At 55.5% G+C, this 18,409-nt stretch overlaps 1 protein-coding gene across 4 annotated transcripts in view; it reads right to left on the minus strand.

The window, feature by feature from the left end:
* Positions 1-18,409, minus strand: part of paplna (papilin a, proteoglycan-like sulfated glycoprotein) — a 130,726-nt gene that overhangs the window by 44,901 nt on the left and 67,416 nt on the right. For all 4 annotated transcript variants that reach the window (XM_072569472.1, XM_072569474.1, XM_072569473.1 and 1 more), the window contains 4 exons: positions 17,288-17,464; positions 11,139-11,289; positions 9,730-9,816; positions 6,502-6,787 (listed from right to left, as the gene is read on the minus strand). In XM_072569472.1, the coding sequence (XP_072425573.1) occupies positions 6,502-6,787; positions 9,730-9,816; positions 11,139-11,289; positions 17,288-17,464 (701 nt within the window). The remainder of the gene's footprint in view (positions 1-6,501; positions 6,788-9,729; positions 9,817-11,138; positions 11,290-17,287; positions 17,465-18,409) is intronic.

An 18,409-nucleotide genomic window follows, 5' to 3' on the forward strand; every position in this document is an offset into this window, starting at 1 on the left:
CCGACTCTCCCCAACACCACCCTCGTCCGACTCTCCCCCAAACACCACCCTCGTCCGACTCTCCCCAACACCACCCTCGTCCGACTCTCCCCAACACCACCCTCGTCCGACTCTCCCCCAAACACCACCCTCGTCCGACTCTCCCCAACACCACCCTCGTCCGACTCTCCCCAAACACCACCCTCGTCCGACTCTCCCCCCAACACCACCCTCGTCCGACTCTCCCCAACACCACCCTCGTCCGACTCTCCCCAACACCACCCTCGTCCGACTCTCCCCCAAACACCACCCTCGTCCGACTCTCCCCCAAACACCACCCTCGTCCGACTCTCCCCAAACACCACCCTCGTCCGACTCTCCCCAAACACCACCCTCGTCCGACTCTCCCCCAAACACCACCCTCGTCCGACTCTCCCCAACACCACCTCGTCCGACTCTCCCCCAAACACCACCCTCGTCCGACTCTCCCCCCCAACACCACCCTCGTCCGACTCTCCCCAACACCACCCTCGTCCGACTCTCCCCCAAACACCACCCTCGTCCGACTCTCCCCCAAACACCACCCTCGTCCGACTCTCCCCCCCAACACCACCCTCGTCCGACTCTCCCCCCCAACACCACCCTCGTCCGACTCTCCCCAACACCACCATCGTCCGACTCTCCCCAACACCACCCTCGTCCGACTCTCCCCCAAACACCACCCTCGTCCGACTCTCCCCAACACCACCCTCGTCCGACTCTCCCCCAAACACCACCCTCGTCCGACTCTCCCCAACACCACCCTCGTCCGACTCTCCCCCAAACACCACCCTCGTCCGACTCTCCCCCCCAACACCACCCTCGTCCGACTCTCCCCAACACCACCCTCGTCCGACTCTCCCCCAAACACCACCCTCGTCCGACTCTCCCCCAAACACCACCCTCGTCCGACTCTCCCCCCAACACCACCCTCGTCCGACTCTCCCCCCCAACACCACCCTCGTCCGACTCTCCCCCAAACACCACCCTCGTCCAACCCTCCCCAAACACCACCCTCGTCCGACTCTCACAAAACACCACCCTCGTCCGACTCTCCCCCAAACACCACCCTCGTCCAACCCTCCCCCAAACACCACCCTCGTCCGACTCTCCCCAACACCACCATCGTCCGACTCTCCCCAACACCACCCTCGTCCGACTCTCCCCCCCAACACCACCCTCGTCCGACTCTCCCCCAAACACCACCCTCGTCCAACCCTCCCCCAAACACCACCCTCGTCCGACTCTCACAAAACACCACCCTCGTCCGACTCTCCCCCAAACACCACCCTCGTCCTACTCTCCCCCAAACACCACCCTCGTCCGACTCTCCCCCAAACACCACCCTCGTCCGACTCTCCCCAACACCACCCTCGTCCGACTCTCCCCCAAACACCACCCTCGTCCGACTCTCACAAAACACCACCCTCGTCCAACCCTCCCCAAACACCACCCTCGTCCGACTCTCACAAAACACCACCCTCGTCCGACTCTCCCCCAAACACCACCCTCGTCCGACTCTCCCCCCCAAACACCACCCTCGTCCTACTCTCCCCCAAACACCACCCTCGTCCGACTCTCCCCCAAACACCACCCTCGTCCGACTCTCCCCAACACCACCCTCGTCCGACTCTCCCCCAAACACCACCCTCGTCCGACTCTCACAAAACACCACCCTCGTCCGACTCTCCCCAAACACCACCCTCGTCCGACTCTCCCCCCCAACACCACCCTCGTCCAACCCTCCCCCCAAACACCACCCTCGTCCAACCCTCCCCAAACACCACCCTCGTCCGACTCTCCCCAAACACCACCCTCGTCCTACTCTCCCCCAAACACCACCCTCGTCCGACTCTCCCCCCAACACCACCCTCGTCCGACTCTCCCCCAAACACCACCCTCGTCCAACCTCCTCCCCAAACACCACCCTCGTCCGACTCTCACAAAACACCACCCTCGTCCGACTCTCCCCCAAACACCACCCTCGTCCAACCCTCCCCCAAACACCACCCTCGTCCGACTCTCACAAAACACCACCCTCGTCCAACCCTCCCCCAAACACCACCCTCGTCCTACTCTCCCCCAAACACCACCCTCGTCCGACTCTCACAAAACACCACCCTCGTCCGACTCTCCCCCAAACACCACCCTCGTCCAACCCTCCCCCAAACACCACCCTCGTCCGACTCTCCCCCAAACACCACCCTCGTCCGACTCTCCCCCAAACACCACCCTCGTCCGACTCTCCCCCAAACACCACCCTCGTCCTACTCTCCCCCAAACACCACCCTCGTCCGACTCTCCCCAACACCACCCTCGTCCGACTCTCCCCAACACCACCCTCGTCCGACTCTCCCAACACCACCCTCGTCCGACTCTCCCCCAAACACCACCCTCGTCCGACTCTCCCCCCCAACACCACCCTCGTCCGACTCTCCCCCAAACACCACCCTCGTCCTACTCTCCCCCAAACACCACCCTCGTCCGACTCTCACAAAACACCACCCTCGTCCGACTCTCCCCAAACACCACCCTCGTCCGACTCTCCCCCCCAACACCACCCTCGTCCGACTCTCCCCAACACCACCCTCGTCCGACTCTCCCCAAACACCACCCTCGTCCGACTCTCCCCCAAACACCACCCTCGTCCGACTCTCCCCCCCAACACCACCCTCGTCCGACTCTCCCAACACCACCCTCGTCCGACTCTCCCCCAAACACCACCCTCGTCCAACCCTCCCCCAAACACCACCCTCGTCCGACTCTCACAAAACACCACCCTCGTCCGACTCTCCCCCAAACACCACCCTCGTCCGACTCTCACAAAACACCACCCTCGTCCTACTCTTCCCCATACACCACCCTCGTCCGACTCTCCCCCAAACACCACCCTCGTCCGACTCTCCCCCAAACACCACCCTCGACCGACTCTCCCCCAAACACCACCCTCGTCCGACTCTCCCCAACACCACCCTCGTCCGACTCTCCCCCAAACACCACCCTCGTCCGACTCTCCCCAAACACCACCCTCGTCCGACTCACCCCCAAACACCACCCTCGTCCGACTCTCCCCAACACCACCCTCGTCCGACTCTCCCCCAAACACCACCCTCGTCCGACTCTCCCCCAAACACCACCCTCGTCCGACTCTCCCCAACACCACCCTCGTCCGACTCTCCCCCAAACACCACCCTCGTCCGACTCTCCCCCAAACACCACCCTCGTCCGACTCTCCCCCAAACACCACCCTCGTCCGACTCTCCCCAACACCACCATCGTCCGACTCTCCCCCAAACACCACCCTCGTCCGACTCTCCCCAACACCACCATCGTCCGACTCTCCCCCAAACACCACCCTCGTCCGACTCTCCCCAAACACCACCCTCGTCCGACTCTCCCCAACACCACCCTCGTCCGACTCTCCCAACACCACCCTCGTCCGACTCTCCCCCAAACACCACCCTCGTCCGACTCTCACAAAACACCACCCTCGTCCGACTCTCCCCCAAACACCACCCTCGTCCAACCCTCCCCAAACACCACCCTCGTCCTACTCTCCCCCAAACACCACCCTCGTCCGACTCTCACAAAACACCACCCTCGTCCGACTCTCCCCAAACACCACCTCGTCCAACCCTCCCCAAACACCACCCTCGTCCTACTCTCCCCCAAACACCACCCTCGTCCGACTCTCACAAAACACCACCCTCGTCCGACTCTCCCCCAAACACCACCCTCGTCCGACTCTCCCCCCCAACACCACCCTCGTCCGACTCTCCCCAACACCCACCCTCGTCCGACTCTCCCCCAAACACCACCCTCGTCCGACTCTCCCCCAAACACCACCCTCGTCCGACTCTCCCCCCAACACCACCCTCGTCCGACTCTCCCCAACACCACCCTCGTCCGACTCTCCCCCAAACACCACCCTCGTCCAACCCTCCCCCAAACACCACCCTCGTCCGACTCTCACAAAACACCACCCTCGTCCGACTCTCCCCCAAACACCACCCTCGTCCGACTCTCACAAAACACCACCCTCGTCCTACTCTCCCCCATACACCACCCTCGTCCGACTCTCCCCCAAACACCACCCTCGTCCGACTCTCCCCCAAACACCACCCTCGACCGACTCTCCCCCAAACACCACCCTCGTCCGACTCTCCCCAACACCACCCTCGTCCGACTCTCCCCCAAACACCACCCTCGTCCGACTCTCCCCCAAACACCACCCTCGTCCGACTCACCCCCAAACACCACCCTCGTCCGACTCTCCCCAACACCACCCTCGTCCGACTCTCCCCCAAACACCACCCTCGTCCGACTCTCCCCCAAACACCACCCTCGTCCGACTCTCCCCAACACCACCCTCGTCCGACTCTCCCCCAAACACCACCCTCGTCCGACTCTCCCCCAAACACCACCCTCGTCCGACTCTCCCCCAAACACCACCCTCGTCCGACTCTCCCCAACACCACCATCGTCCGACTCTCCCCCAAACACCACCCTCGTCCGACTCTCCCCAACACCACCATCGTCCGACTCTCCCCCAAACACCACCCTCGTCCGACTCTCCCCAAACACCACCCTCGTCCGACTCTCCCCAACACCACCCTCGTCCGACTCTCCCCAACACCACCCTCGTCCGACTCTCCCCCAAACACCACCCTCGACCGACTCTCCCCCAAACACCACCCTCGTCCGACTCTCCCCAACACCACCATCGTCCGACTCTCACAAAACACCACCCTCGTCCGACTCTCCCCAACACCACCCTCGTCCGACTCTCCCCAATACCACCATCGTCCGACTCTCCCCAACACCACCCTCGTCCGACTCTCCCCCAAATACCACCCTCTTCCGACTCTCCCCCAAACACCACCCTCGTCCGACTCTCCCCCAAACACCACCCTCGTCCGACTCTCCCCAACACCACCCTCGTCCGACTCTCCCCCAAATACCACCCTCGTCCGACTCTGCCCAACACCACCCTCGTCCAACTCTCCCCAACACCACCATCGTCCAACGCACCCCCAAACACGACCCTCGTCCGACTCTCCCCCCAACGCCACCCTTGTCCGACACTCCCCCAAACACCACCCTCATCCAACTCTCCCCAACACCACCCTCGTCCGACTCTCCCCCAAACACCACCCTCGTCCGACTCTCCCCCAAACACCACCCTCGTCCGACTCTCCCCCAAACACCACCCTCGTCCGACTCTCCCCCAAACACCACCCTCGTCCGACTCTCCCCAACACCACCCTCGTCTAACTCTCCCCCAAACACCACCCTCGTCCGACTCTCCCCCAAAAACCACCCTCGTCCAACTCACCCCCAAACACCACCCTCATCTGATGCTCCCCCAACACCACTATCGTCCAACGCACCCCCAAACACCACCCTCGTCCGACTCTCCCCCAAATACCACCATCGTCCGACTTGCCCCCAACACCATCGTCCAACGCACCCCCAAACACCACCCTCGTCCGACTCTCCCCAACACCACCATCGTCCAACGCACCCCCAAACACCACCCTCGTCCGACTCTCCCCAACACCACCATCGTCCAACGCACCCCCAAACACCACCCTCGTCCGACTCTCCCCAACACCACCCTCATCCGACTCTCCCCAACACCACCATCGTCCAACGCACCCCCAAACACCATCCTCGTCCGACTCTCCCCAACACCACCCTCATCCGACTCTCCCCAACACCACCCTCATCCGACTCTCCCCAACACCACCCTCATCCGACTCTCCCCCAAACATCACCCTCGTCCGACTCTCCCCAACACCACCGTCGTCCGACTCACATCCAAACACCACCCTCGTCCGACTCTCCCCCAAACACCACCCTCGTCCGACTCATCCCCAAACACCACCCTCGTCCGACTCTCCCCAACATCACCCTCTTCCGACTCACCCCCCAACACCACCCTCGTCCAACTCTCCCCCCCAACACCACCCTCTTCCGACTCTCCCCCAAACACCACCCTCGTCCAACTCTCCCCAAATGCTGTTTTCAAACTCTCCCCAAACACCACTCTTGTCCAGTTCTCCCCAAACACCATCCTCGTCCAACTCTCCCCAATCACTGGCCCTCAGACATCCTGGAAACACCACCTCGCCTCGTCATATTTCATCGAGTCATAATAATGGTGCAATTGTCAGTTTGTTTTGGCCGTGACCTTTTGTGGGGATTAGATGTTGGGCAGGGCACCCAAGAAGAAGCTGGCTCCTCCCAGCTCTGAGTCAAACAGTTGCCTGTGAGTGCTACCGTTTGCCTGAGTGGCCAGGAGGGAGCCTTTGTTATATCTGAGCTGAGGAGATGATACCTCTGACCATGCAGTAAGCTCTCCCTCCCCCCCTGGGCTGTCCCCCGGCCTCTGAAGTGGGTCAGAAGAAGCCTCCCTTAATGGTGAAAGTTCACCATCCACTCAGACGTTAGGGGCTCATGGGGAGGAATCGAACTGGTTACCTGCTCTTGTAGCAGGGGATGGTGGGGCAGCCCTGTCCTCCTGGTCCAGTGGCTGTGGCGTATCCATCTGGACAGCAGCCGTACGGTTCGGTGTGACAGTCCCGTCTGTCTGGACCCATTAGGGGCAGCCATGTCCTCGAGGGGTCAGGGATGTAGCTGGTGGCTGGAGGGTCTGAATCCGAGGTAGGTGGGTACAGCTGGGGGAGATCCCACCTGCTGGGTCCTGGGGGCACAGGAAGGAGGTTGGTTTCCCCACCGTCTGGCAGGTAGTCCGGAGAATGGGCTCCTGGAAAAGAAAATGGGCAGAGGAAGACGATGAGGTTTCAGTGGCAACGTGCTGGAGTGAGTGAACACACAGCGAATGCTGGATGGGTTTTACTGGAGTCATGAGGGAGGTGCTGGAAAAGCACAGCAGGTCAGGCAGCATCTGAGGAGCACGAAAATCGGTGTTTTGGGCATAAGCCCTTACAATGACTCCCCTGCTCCTCGGATGCTGCCTGACCTGCTGTGCTTTTCCAGCACCACTCTCTCTACTCTGATCTCCAGCATCTGCAGACCCCATTTTCTCCCAGTGGGTTTCACTGGAGCCCATCACCAGGATCCAAACATGGCTGCTGACCAGGGGCTGGGGACAACCACTCACGTTCCACAAAGACAGACCAAATTACTATAGCCCCGGCTTCAACAGTTCAGAGGCTCTGGAGGAATGGTCACAGAGACCCGGTGGGAAACACAGACGACAGGGAGGGTCCATCACCTGGAATGATAGGTCGGAAACAAAGGCTGCCAGGCAGGAGTCCACTCTGCAGGATCAGGATAACGTGACAGGAATATACACCATCAACTCCGAGAGGAGACGGCACCCACTCTTCAACATACATTCGAAACAGCGTTCCCGCAGTGAGACACTGTGCAGGGCGTTCCCACAGTGAGACACTGGGGAGGGTGTTCCCGCAGTGAGACACTGGGCAGGGCGTTCCCGCAGTGAGACACTGGGGAGGGTGTTCCCGCAGTGAGACACTGGGGAGGGCGTTCCCGCAGTGAGACACTGGGGAGGGCGTTCCCGCAGTGAGACACTGGGCAGGGCGTTCCCGCGGTGAGACACTGGGCAGGGCGTTCCCACGGTGAGACACTGGGCAGGGCGTTCCCACGGTGAGACACTGGGCAGGGCGTACCCACGGTGAGACACTGGGCAGGGCGTTCCCGCAGTGAGACACTGGGCAGGGCGTTCCCACAGTGAGACACTGGGCAGGGCGTTCCCGCAGTGAGACACTGGGCAGGGCGTTCCCGCAGTGAGACAGTGGGCAGGGCGTTCCCGCAGTGAGACACTGGGCAGGGCGTTCCCGCAGTGAGACACTGGGCAGGGCGTTCCCGCAGTGAGACACTGGGCAGGGCGTTCCCGCAGTGAGACACTGGGCAGGGCGTTCCCGCAGTCAGACACTGGGCAGGGCGTTCCCGCAGTGAGACACTGGGCAGGGTGTTCCCGCAGTGAGACACTGGGAAGGGTGTTCCCGCAGTGAGACACTGGGAAGGGTGTTCCCGCAGTGAGACACTGGGAAGGGTGTTCCCGCAGTGAGACACTGGGCAGGGCGTTCCCACAGTGAGACAGGGGGCAGGGTGTACCCGCAGTGAGACACTGGGCAGGGCGTTCCCGCAGTGAGACAGGGGGTAGGGTGTACCCGCAGTGAGACACTGGGCAGGGTGTTCCCACAGTGAGACAGTGGGCAGGGTGTACCCACAGTGAGACACTGGGAAGGGTGTTCCCGCAGTGAGACAGTGGGCAGGGTGTTCCCGCAGTGAGACACTGGGAAGGGTGTTCCCACAGTGTGACACTGGGAAGGGCGTTCCCACAGTGAGACACTGGGCAGGGCGTTCCCACAGTGAGACACTGGGCAGGGCGTTCCCGCAGTGAGACACTGGGCAGGGCGTTCCCGCAGTGAGACACTGGGCAGGGCGTTCCCGCAGTGAGACACTGGGCAGGGCGTTCCCGCAGTGAGACACTGGGCAGGGCGTTCCCGCAGTGAGACACTGGGCAGGGCGTTCCCGCAGTGAGACACTGGGCAGGGTGTTCCCGCAGTGAGACACTGGGAAGGGTGTTCCCGCAGTGAGACACTGGGCAGGGCGTTCCCACAGTGAGACAGGGGGCAGGGTGTACCCGCAGTGAGACACTGGGCAGGGCGTTCCCGCAGTGAGACAGGGGGTAGGGTGTACCCGCAGTGAGACACTGGGCAGGGTGTTCCCACAGTGAGACAGTGGGCAGGGTGTACCCACAGTGAGACACTGGGAAGGGTGTTCCCGCAGTGAGACAGTGGGCAGGGTGTTCCCGCAGTGAGACACTGGGAAGGGTGTTCCCACAGTGTGACACTGGGAAGGGCGTTCCCACAGTGAGACACTGGGCAGGGCGTTCCCACAGTGAGACACTGGGCAGGGTGTTCCCGCAGTGAGACACTGGGCAGGGCGTTCCCGCAGTGAGACACTGGGAAGGGTGTTCCCGCAGTGAGACACTGGGAAGGGTGTTCCCGCAGTGAGACACTGGGCAGGGTGTTCCCGCAGTGAGACACTGGGAAGGGTGTTCCCGCAGTGAGACACTGGGAAGGGTGTTCCCGCAGTGAGACACTGGGAAGGGTGTTCCCGCAGTGAGACACTGGGCAGGGTGTTCCCGCAGTGAGACAGTGGGCAGGGCGTTCCCGCAGTGAGACACTGGGAAGGGTGTTCCCGCAGTGAGACACTGGGCAGGGTGTTCCTGCAGTGAGACAGTGGGCAGGGTGTTCCCGCAGTGAGACAGTGGGCAGGGCGTTCCCGCAGTGAGACAGTGGGCAGGGCGTTCCCGCAGTGAGACAGGGGGTAGGGTGTACCCGCAGTGAGACACTGGGCAGGGTGTTCCCGCAGTGAGACAGTGGGCAGGGTGTTCCCGCAGTGAGACAGTGGGCAGGGCGTTCCCGCAGTGAGACAGTGGGCAGGGTGTTCCCGCTGGTCACTCCATTCAGCCCGTTAAACCTTCTCAACCATTCGATATGATAAAGGCTAATATCCAACACTGTATGCTGTTCCCACTTTCTCCCCCTCCCCTTTTATCCCTATAGCCCTCATGACTCGATCGAACTTGTTGAGAACAGACCTCCATGTCGAGAGGTGATGAATCCAACTGTCTCCCACCAGAGATCCCTCCAGTCTCTGACAGCTCCCACTGGGACTCTGGTTAGTGGCCTAGGGCAGACAATGACTCACCAGGAAACAGAGGAGATCCAGCGTTCGGGAATGCCGACAAGTCCTCGTCCGGGTTAAATCCGGTCGGATCTGGAAAGCTGGGCACCTCTGAGGAAAGGAGACAAAGTGACACGAGGAATGCTTCAGGAGATGGTGAAGGTTGGTGGAGAGATGACTGCCACAATGGCTTGGTGGCACTGACAGGAACTGGAGGCTGTCCCTCCTCCTCAACCTGAGACTGCGTTTACTCCCCTTGCCCAGTGACCTCTCACCCTCTGACCCCCCCCACCCAACTCCACCCTAACTCCCACTCCTGCTCTCCCTGCCTAGCCCCCTGCCACCCCTCTCGCCCTCTCCTCTGCCACCACCTCCATCACCTGTCCTTCCCCACCCCCACCCTTCCATCCACAGACTCCGCTCCACCTCCTCTCCCAGAAACCCCTCACCCTGTTCGGTGTCTTCCCCAGAATCCTCCCTTCAGCACAGCCCGACACTCCCTCCTCGACCTCCCCCACCCCCAACCCTGTCATGCCTCCTCCTCTCGACATCCAAATAAACCCCCCTCCCCGGGACTCCCAGTGCCATCTGCCCCCCACCCCCTCTCCAGACCGATATCTTGAAGGCAGCATTGCTGTAGCACCTATCCTGACTGCAGGACATGTCCCAGTGCAGCCACTTCGGGAACAGGGGGGCGGGTGGAGAACGTAGCACTCCTTCCCCATACAGCAAGAAAGAAAGGAAGGGAAGGGAGGGAAGGAACAAAGGAAGGGAGGGAGGAAGGGAGGAAGGAAGGGAAAGGAAGGGAAGGGAAGGGAAGGAAAGGGAAGGGAAGGAAGGGAAGGGAGGGAAGGGAAAGGAAGGGAAGGGAGGAAGGAAAGGGAAGGAAAAAAGAAGGAAGGAAAGAAGGAAGGAAGGATGGATCTGAGGTTGAACAGGAACAATCCTCAGAAAGCAACAGGAGGAAGGAAGGAAGGGTGGGAGGGAGGAAGGAAGGAAGGAAGGAAGGAAGGGAAGGGAAGGGAAGGGAAGGAAGGAAGAAAGGAAGGGGAAGGGAAGGAAGGAAGGAAGGAAGGAAGGAAGGAAGGAAGGAGGGAAGGGAAGGGAAGGGAAGGGAAGGGAAGGGAAGGAAGGGAAGGAAGAAAGAAAGGAAGGGGAAGGGAAGGAAGGAAGGAAGGAAGGAAGGAAGGAAGGAAGGGAAGGAAGAAAGGGAAGGGAAGGGAAGGGAAGGGAAGGAAGGAAGGAAGGAAGGAAGGAAGGAAGGAAGGGAAGGGAAGGAAGGAAAGAAAGAAAGAAAGAAAGAAAGAAAGAAAGAAAGAAAGAAAGAAAGAAAGAAGGAAGGAAGGATCTGAGGTTGAACAGGAACAATCCTCAGAAAGCAACAGGCGGTCAATAAGAACTGAGCAAGAATAATTTCATCAGCACTGACTCACTTTGGGGCAGGAAGCAAGGCTGGCTGTTACAATCCTCAAACTCCCGGGGATAGGCACGTGGGTCACATTTCTCCGGGTCCTGATGTTTGCGATCCTGGTCATAGCAGATGACCTGACGTCTCCGCTTTCCTGTCTGACAGCTCTTGGAGCACTGCGGAGAGAACACCAGTCAGCGCCAGGCTAGGCTGGATCAAACCCTCCGACAATCACACCACCCCACTCTGAGAAAACAAAACCCCTGTCAGGCCTGCTGGCCAGGCGCTGGGCCGTTAACAAACAATTATTAGCCCTTTTTCCGATCTTGCACTGGGTTTCCAGATGCCCAGAAACATCAACCTCTCCGGGCCAGCAGCTAGATGTTTCCAGGATAAATCAGCCATTCCCAGACCTTTCACAATGCTCTAGCCCTCCCAGTCAAAGCTCAAAACAGACCCTTAGCAGTTCTGAATGGGGGTCAAACACTCCCCTTGCCCCACCCTCTCAGATAGAGAATATCCCTTGGCACTATTTGGAGGAACACTTGGCAGGGGAGTGTTCCCCAGGCTCCAGCTAATACATTCCTCAGCCAACATCACATTCTGGTCATTTTATATTCATGTCGTTTCTCTTTAAACTGTACAGAGTAAGCTGTCCTCCCCTCCAATAATCCAAAGACTCAGACCAAATGGATGTTGGTCGCTGCTATGAACCTCTACAGTCAGGACCTTATAGACCACTCCCATCGCAGATCTCCTTCAAATCCCTTGTCACGCTCCTGTGAAAGGCCCTACATTACATTAAAGGTGTTACATGAAGTTGTTATTTGGATCTTCTGTATTATTTTGCTGTCTCTGTCTTCCAACGTTACACCCCTGAATCTACTGGCTTCTCCAACCCCATCCTGTGAGTAACACCAATGTGACCCCCTCATCTTTCCTTCTGTTTTTGTCAAATTTGTAAATGGATCTGATGGAACGCCCAACACCCAATCACTGCCTTATCCCATGCTCGGAATGAGGCAGTGAGTAACTGCTCAGTTTGATGTCAATCCTTGATGAGGAGCTTCTGCAAGGACCGCTACATTCAAATCTCACCCAATTATCACCTGAATGGTTACCGATGACAACCCGGTGAATAATGGCTCACACAACAGATATTTCTAGTGCCTTGCTTGGTCATAGATCTCAATACGAGAGGGAGGGAGAGAGAGCATTAACATGGCCTTGTTGAAGAACGTCATTGTGAGAGAGGTGTCCTTTATCTTCATTTGAAGCATGTGTTTGGCTTTCTACAATTCCACCCATTCACCACAGTTTGCAAAATAATCCTGGAACTGGTTTGGCCAGGATAGCACAGTTAGTGATTGATAACTCACAAGGAAGGGGGAGAAACATTGTCTTTCGCAACAATGCGCCTTAATATCTTATCCACATTATAAGCCTTCTTGTTTACTCACTCACAGGATGAGGATGTCACTGGTTGGAGCAGGTTTACTTCCCGTGCCTAGTTGCCCCTTGAGAGGGTGGGGGTGAGCTGCCTTCTTGAACCGCTGCAGTCCATGTACTGCAAGTATACCCACAATGCCCTTTGGGAGGGAATTCCAGGACTTTGACCTGGCGGAATTAGGGAATGGGCCATACTGGACCTGGTGTTAGGTAATGAGCCCAGCCAGGTGGTTGAAGCTTCAGTCAGAGATGACTTTGGGAATAGTGATCATAATTCCATAAGTTTTAGAATACTCGTGGAAAAAGACAAAAGTGGTCCTAAAGGAAGAGTGCTAAACTGGGGGAAGGCCAACTATAGCAAAATTCAACTGGAGCCAGGGAATGTGGATTGGGAGCAGCTGTTTAAGGGTAAATCCACATTTGATATATGGGAGGCTTTTAAAGAGATTGATTAGAGTGCAGGACAGACATGTCCCTGTGAAAAGGATAGAAATGGCAAGGTTAGGGAACCATGGATGAGAGGTGAAATTGTGAGACCAGCCAAGAGGGGACATGAAAGGTCCTTAGTTGGTAGGATTAGGGAAAATCCAAAGGCTTTCTATAGGTATGTCAGGAATAAAAGAATGACTAGGGTAGGAATAGGCCCAGTCAAGGATAGTAGTGGGAAGTTGCGTGTGGAGGCTGAAGAGATTGGGGAGACACTGAATGAATACTTTTCGTCAGTATTCACTCAGGAACAGGACATTGTTGTCGATATGAATACTGAGTCACAATTAATTAGAATGGACGGCTTTGAGGTATGTAGGGAAGAGGTGTTGGAAATTCTGGAAAGGATGAAAATAGATAAGTCCCCTGGTCCTGATGGCATTTATCCCAGGATTCTCTGGGAAGCAAGGGAAGAGATTGCAGAGCCATTGGCCTTGATTTTTATGCCCTCGTTGTCTACAGGAATAGTGCCAGAAGACTGGAGGATAGCAAATGTGGTTCCCTTGTTCAAGAAGGGGAGTAGGGATAACCCTAGTAACTATAGGCCGGTGAATCTCACTTCTGTTGTGGGCAAAGTCTTAGAGAGAATTGTAAGGGATAGGATTTATGCACATCTGGATAGGAATAATGTGATCAAGGATAGTCAGCATGGTTTTGTGAAGGGCAGGTCGTGCCTCACAAACCTTATTGAATTCTTTGAGAAGGTGACTCAGGAGGTGGACGAGGGTAAAGTGGGAGATGTGGTGTATATGGATTTTAGTAAGGCATTTGATAAGGTTCCCCATGGTAGGCTACTGCAAAAAATATGGAGGTATGGCATTGAGGGTGAGTTAGAGGTTTGGATTAGGAATTGGCTGGCTGGAAGAAGACAGAGGGTAGTAGTTGATGGTAAAGGTTCATCTTGGAGTGCAGTTACTAGCAGTGTTCTGCAAGGGTCTGTTTTGGGACCATTGCTGTTTGTCATTTTTATAAATGACCTGGAGGAGGGGTTAGAAGGTTGGGTGAGCAAGTTTGTGGATGACACGAAAGTCAGTGGAGTTGTAGACAGTGAGGAAGGATGTGGCAGGTTACAGCGGGATATAGATAAGCTGCAGAGCTGGGCAGAAAGGTGGCAAATGGAGCTCAATGTGGGTAAGTGTGAGGTACTTTGGTATGAGTAACAAAAAATGGGGTACTGGGCTAATGGTCAGATACTTGGTAGTGTGGATGAGCAGAGGGATCTTGGTGTCCATGTACACAGATCTCTGAAAGTTGCCACCCAGGTAAATAGTGCAGTGAAGAAGGCATATGGCGTACTGGCTTTTATTGGTAGAGGAATTGAGTTCCAGAGTCCTGAGGTCATGGTGCAGTTGTATAAGACTCTGGTGCGGCCGCATCTGGACTATTGTGTGCAGTTTTGGTCGCCATACTATAGGAAGAATGTGGAGGCATTGGAACGAGTGCAGAGGAAGTTTACCAGGATGTTGCCTGGTATGGTAGGAAGATCCTATGAGGAAAGGCTGAGGCACTTGGGGCTGTTTTCATTGGAGAAAAGAAGGTTTAGGGGTGACTTGATAGAGGTGTACAAGATGATTAGGGGTTTAGATAGGGTTGACAGTGAGAACCTTTTTCCGCATATGGAGTCAGCTATTATGAGGGGGCATAGCTTTAAATTAAGGGGGGGTAGATATAGGACAGATGTTAGGGGTAGATTCTTTACTCAGCGAGTCGTAAGTTCATGGAATGCCCTGCCAGTAGCAGTGGTGGACTCTCCCTCTTTATGGGCATTTAAACGGGCATTGGATAGGTATATGGAGGATGGTGGGCTAGTGTAGGTTAGGTGGGCTTTGATCGGTGCAACATCGAGGGCCGAAGGGCCTGTACTGCGCTGTATTCTTCTATGTTCTATGTTCTATGAAAAAGGAAACATACTTAAGGCCTTGGTGACTGAAGACAGGCAAAGCTTTGGAAGAATATCGGAGAAAGTGGGACCAATCTGAAACAAGGAATTAAGGGGGCTAAAGGGGGCTAAGGAAACAGGGTTAAGGAAAATCCCAAAGCCTTTTATTTGCATATAAGGAGCAAGAGGGTAATGAGACAAAGGGTTGGCCCACTCGAGGAAGGAAAGTTATGTGTGGAGTCAGAGAAAATGGGTGAGATTGTTAATGAGTACTTTGCATCATATTCACCGAGGAGAGGGACATGACGGATGTTGAGGTTAAGGAGAGATGTTTGATTACTCTCGGTCAAATCAGCAGAAGGAGGGAGGAGGTGTTGGATATTCTAAGAGGCATTAAGGTGGACAAGTCTCCAGGTCCTGAGGGGATCTATCCCAGGTTACTGAGGGAAGCGAGAGAGGAAATAGCTAGGGCCTCAACAGATATCTTTGCAGCATCCTTGAACATGTGTGAGGTCCGGGAGGACTGGAGAATTGCTGATGTTGTCCCCTTGTTTAAGAAGGGTAGCAGGGATAATCCAGGTAGTTATAAACTGGTGAGCCTGATGTCACTGGTAGGGAAGCTGCTGGAGAAGGTATTGAGGGATAGGATCTATCCTCAGTTGGAAGAAAATGGGCTTATCAGTGATCGGCAACATGGTTTAGTGCAGGGAAGGTCATGTCTTACAAACCTAATAGAATTCTTTGAGCAAGTGACAAAGTTGATTGATGAGGGAAGGGCTGTAAGTCATTTACGTGGACTTCAGTAAGGCATTTGATAAGGTTCACCTGATGGAAAATGTGAAGTCACATGGTGCCCAGGGTGTACTAACTAGATGGATAGAGAACTGGCTGGGCAGCGGGAGACAGAGTAAGAGTGGAAGGGAGTTTCTCAAAATGGAGAACCGTGATCTGTCGTGTTCCACAGGGATCCGTGCTGGGACCACTGTTTTTATGATATACATAAATGGTCTGGAGGAAGGTATAGGTAGTTTACAGATGACACTAAGATTGGTGGAGTAGCAGGTAGTGCAGGGGATTGTCAGAGAATACAGCAGAAGCTAGATTGATTAGAGAGTTGGGTGGAGAAATGGCAGATGGAGTTCAATCCGGGCAAATGCGAGGTGATGCATTTTGGAAGGTCCAATTCAAGAGCGAACTATACAGTAAATGGAAAAGTCCTGGGGAAAATTGATGTACAGAGAGATCTGTGTGTTCAGTGGCAATGCAGGTTGATAGAGTGGTCAAGAAGGCATACAACATGCTTTCCTTCATTGAATGGTGTATTGAGTACAAGAGTTGGCAGGTCATGTTACAGTTGCATAAGACTTTGGTTCAGCCACATTTGGAATACTGCATACAGTTCTGGTCCCCACATTACCAAAAGGATGTGGATGCTTTGGAGAGGGTGTAGAGGAGGTTCACCAGGATGTTGTCTGGTATGGAGGGTGTGAGCTATGAGGAGAGGTTGAGTAGATTAGGAATATTTTCATTAAAAAGACCAAGGTAGAGGGGGGACCTGATTGAGGTCTACAAGTTCCTGAGAGGCACAGACTGGGTGGATAGCAAGAAGCATTTTCCCAGAGTGGGGGACTCAATTATAAGGGGGTCACAGAACAAGGTGAGAGGGGAAAGGTTTAGGGGAGATATGTGTGGAAAGTTCTTCACACAGAGGGTGGTGGGTGCATGGAACATGTTGCCAGTGGAGGTGGTAAGGGTGGGCATGATAGCGTCCTTTAGGATGTATCTAGTCAGATACATGAATGGGCAGGGAGCAGAGGGATACAGATCCTTAGAAAATAGGTGGCAGGTTTAGATCGAGGATCTGGATCGGTGCAGGCTTAGAGGACTGAAGGGCCTGCTCCTGTGCTGGAATCTACTTTGTTCTTTTAACAGCGATATATTTCCAAGCCAAGATGATACGTGGCTTGGAGGGGAACTTGCAGGTGGTCGTGTTCCCATGTATCTGCTGCCCTTGTCCTTCCAGATGGTGGAGGCGGTGGGCTTGCAAGGTGCTGTCTGAAGGAACCTCGGTGAATTTGGAGAGAAGCACACGCTCCCAAATCTCCAACATTGCAGAATCTCTGCCCCACCTGTAGCCATATACGGACGATATTTCACAGGAATTTTGAAACACAGTCAGTAATGAATGCTCATTGGAAAGTTTAACCTATCCAACTATTCCTCAAAGCAAATCATTGTGGGCTTCGTGCAAAAAAACCCCTGTGCCAAATGCGTGACAAGGAATGATTTTTATTTGAGATCAACACACGACCCGATTGCAGTGAGGCAGCAAGGAAGGGGAAACTAGTTTGCAAACTCACCAGACCCCAGACACCCACGTGCCAGGAGAAGAACTCGCTGCAGTCATCGGGGACACAGGACTGGGTGGATGAGGGCTTCACCTGAGCAGAGCATGCAAAATCCGGCACTTTCCCACCTGAGTGGGACATACAGGACACCGGCCTGTTCTGTATGCCCTCTCCACACGTGACTGAACACTGCAAAGGAAACCAGAGGCAGTCAGCTCCTCCCAACCGAAGGGATGAGTGAGACAAAGGGAACAAACCTCACCGCAAAAAAGAAGAAAAAGCAGGTACAAAAATTGCACAATGGCTTGCTCCACTTTACCCCAGGCCTCCTGCCATCAGCACACACTCTCAGTGCTCTTCCCATCTCTCCAAAGCATCACTCAAACAGACATTTCGGTAAACACCCTAACTTGGGTTCACACCTCCCCCCCCCATGGATGACATCACCAGTCAGGGACCTCACCCCCAACCCCATTGGACCCATCACCGTCTCTCCCATAATGCCATTCCTGTCAGGAACCTCCCGCCCATAGACACCCTACAGAGCTGGTGTAAAAGGTTATCTGGTTCACTAATACCTTTTCGGGAAGGAAACTATCATCCTTACCTGGTCTGGCCTGGCCTATATGTGACTCCAGCCCCACAGCAAAATATCCCCTAGGCAATCAATACCGATCCAGCCAGTGATGCCCATGAACTAATAAAGAAGGGGGGAACAGAACTGCTGACAGTGTTCCAGCTGTGATTTGACTACTGCCTTGTATAGTTCCTGCAAGGCTTCCCTACTTTCATACCCCATTCCCTTTGAAATCAAGCCCAACATTCTATTTGCCTTACCTATGGTAGACTTGGATGCTAGTTGTTTTTTGATCCATTCACAAGGCCTCCCAAATCCCTCTGTTCTGTAGCTTTCTGCAGTCTTTCTCCATTTAAATAATATTCAGCTCCTCTTTTCATCCTGCCAGAGTGCACAACCTAACTCTCCCCCACATTATCTAACAAGATTTTGCCAACTCACTTCACCTGTTCCTCTGCCGACTCTTTGTGCCATCCTCACCAATCTTTCCCACCTATTTTTGTGTGTCGCCCGCAGACCCGGCTACAGTGCGTTCACTTTCCTCAGCCAAGTTATTA

This window comes from Chiloscyllium punctatum, chromosome 4, assembly GCF_047496795.1.
Source record: "Chiloscyllium punctatum isolate Juve2018m chromosome 4, sChiPun1.3, whole genome shotgun sequence".
NCBI classification, from domain to species: domain Eukaryota; kingdom Metazoa; phylum Chordata; class Chondrichthyes; order Orectolobiformes; family Hemiscylliidae; genus Chiloscyllium; species Chiloscyllium punctatum.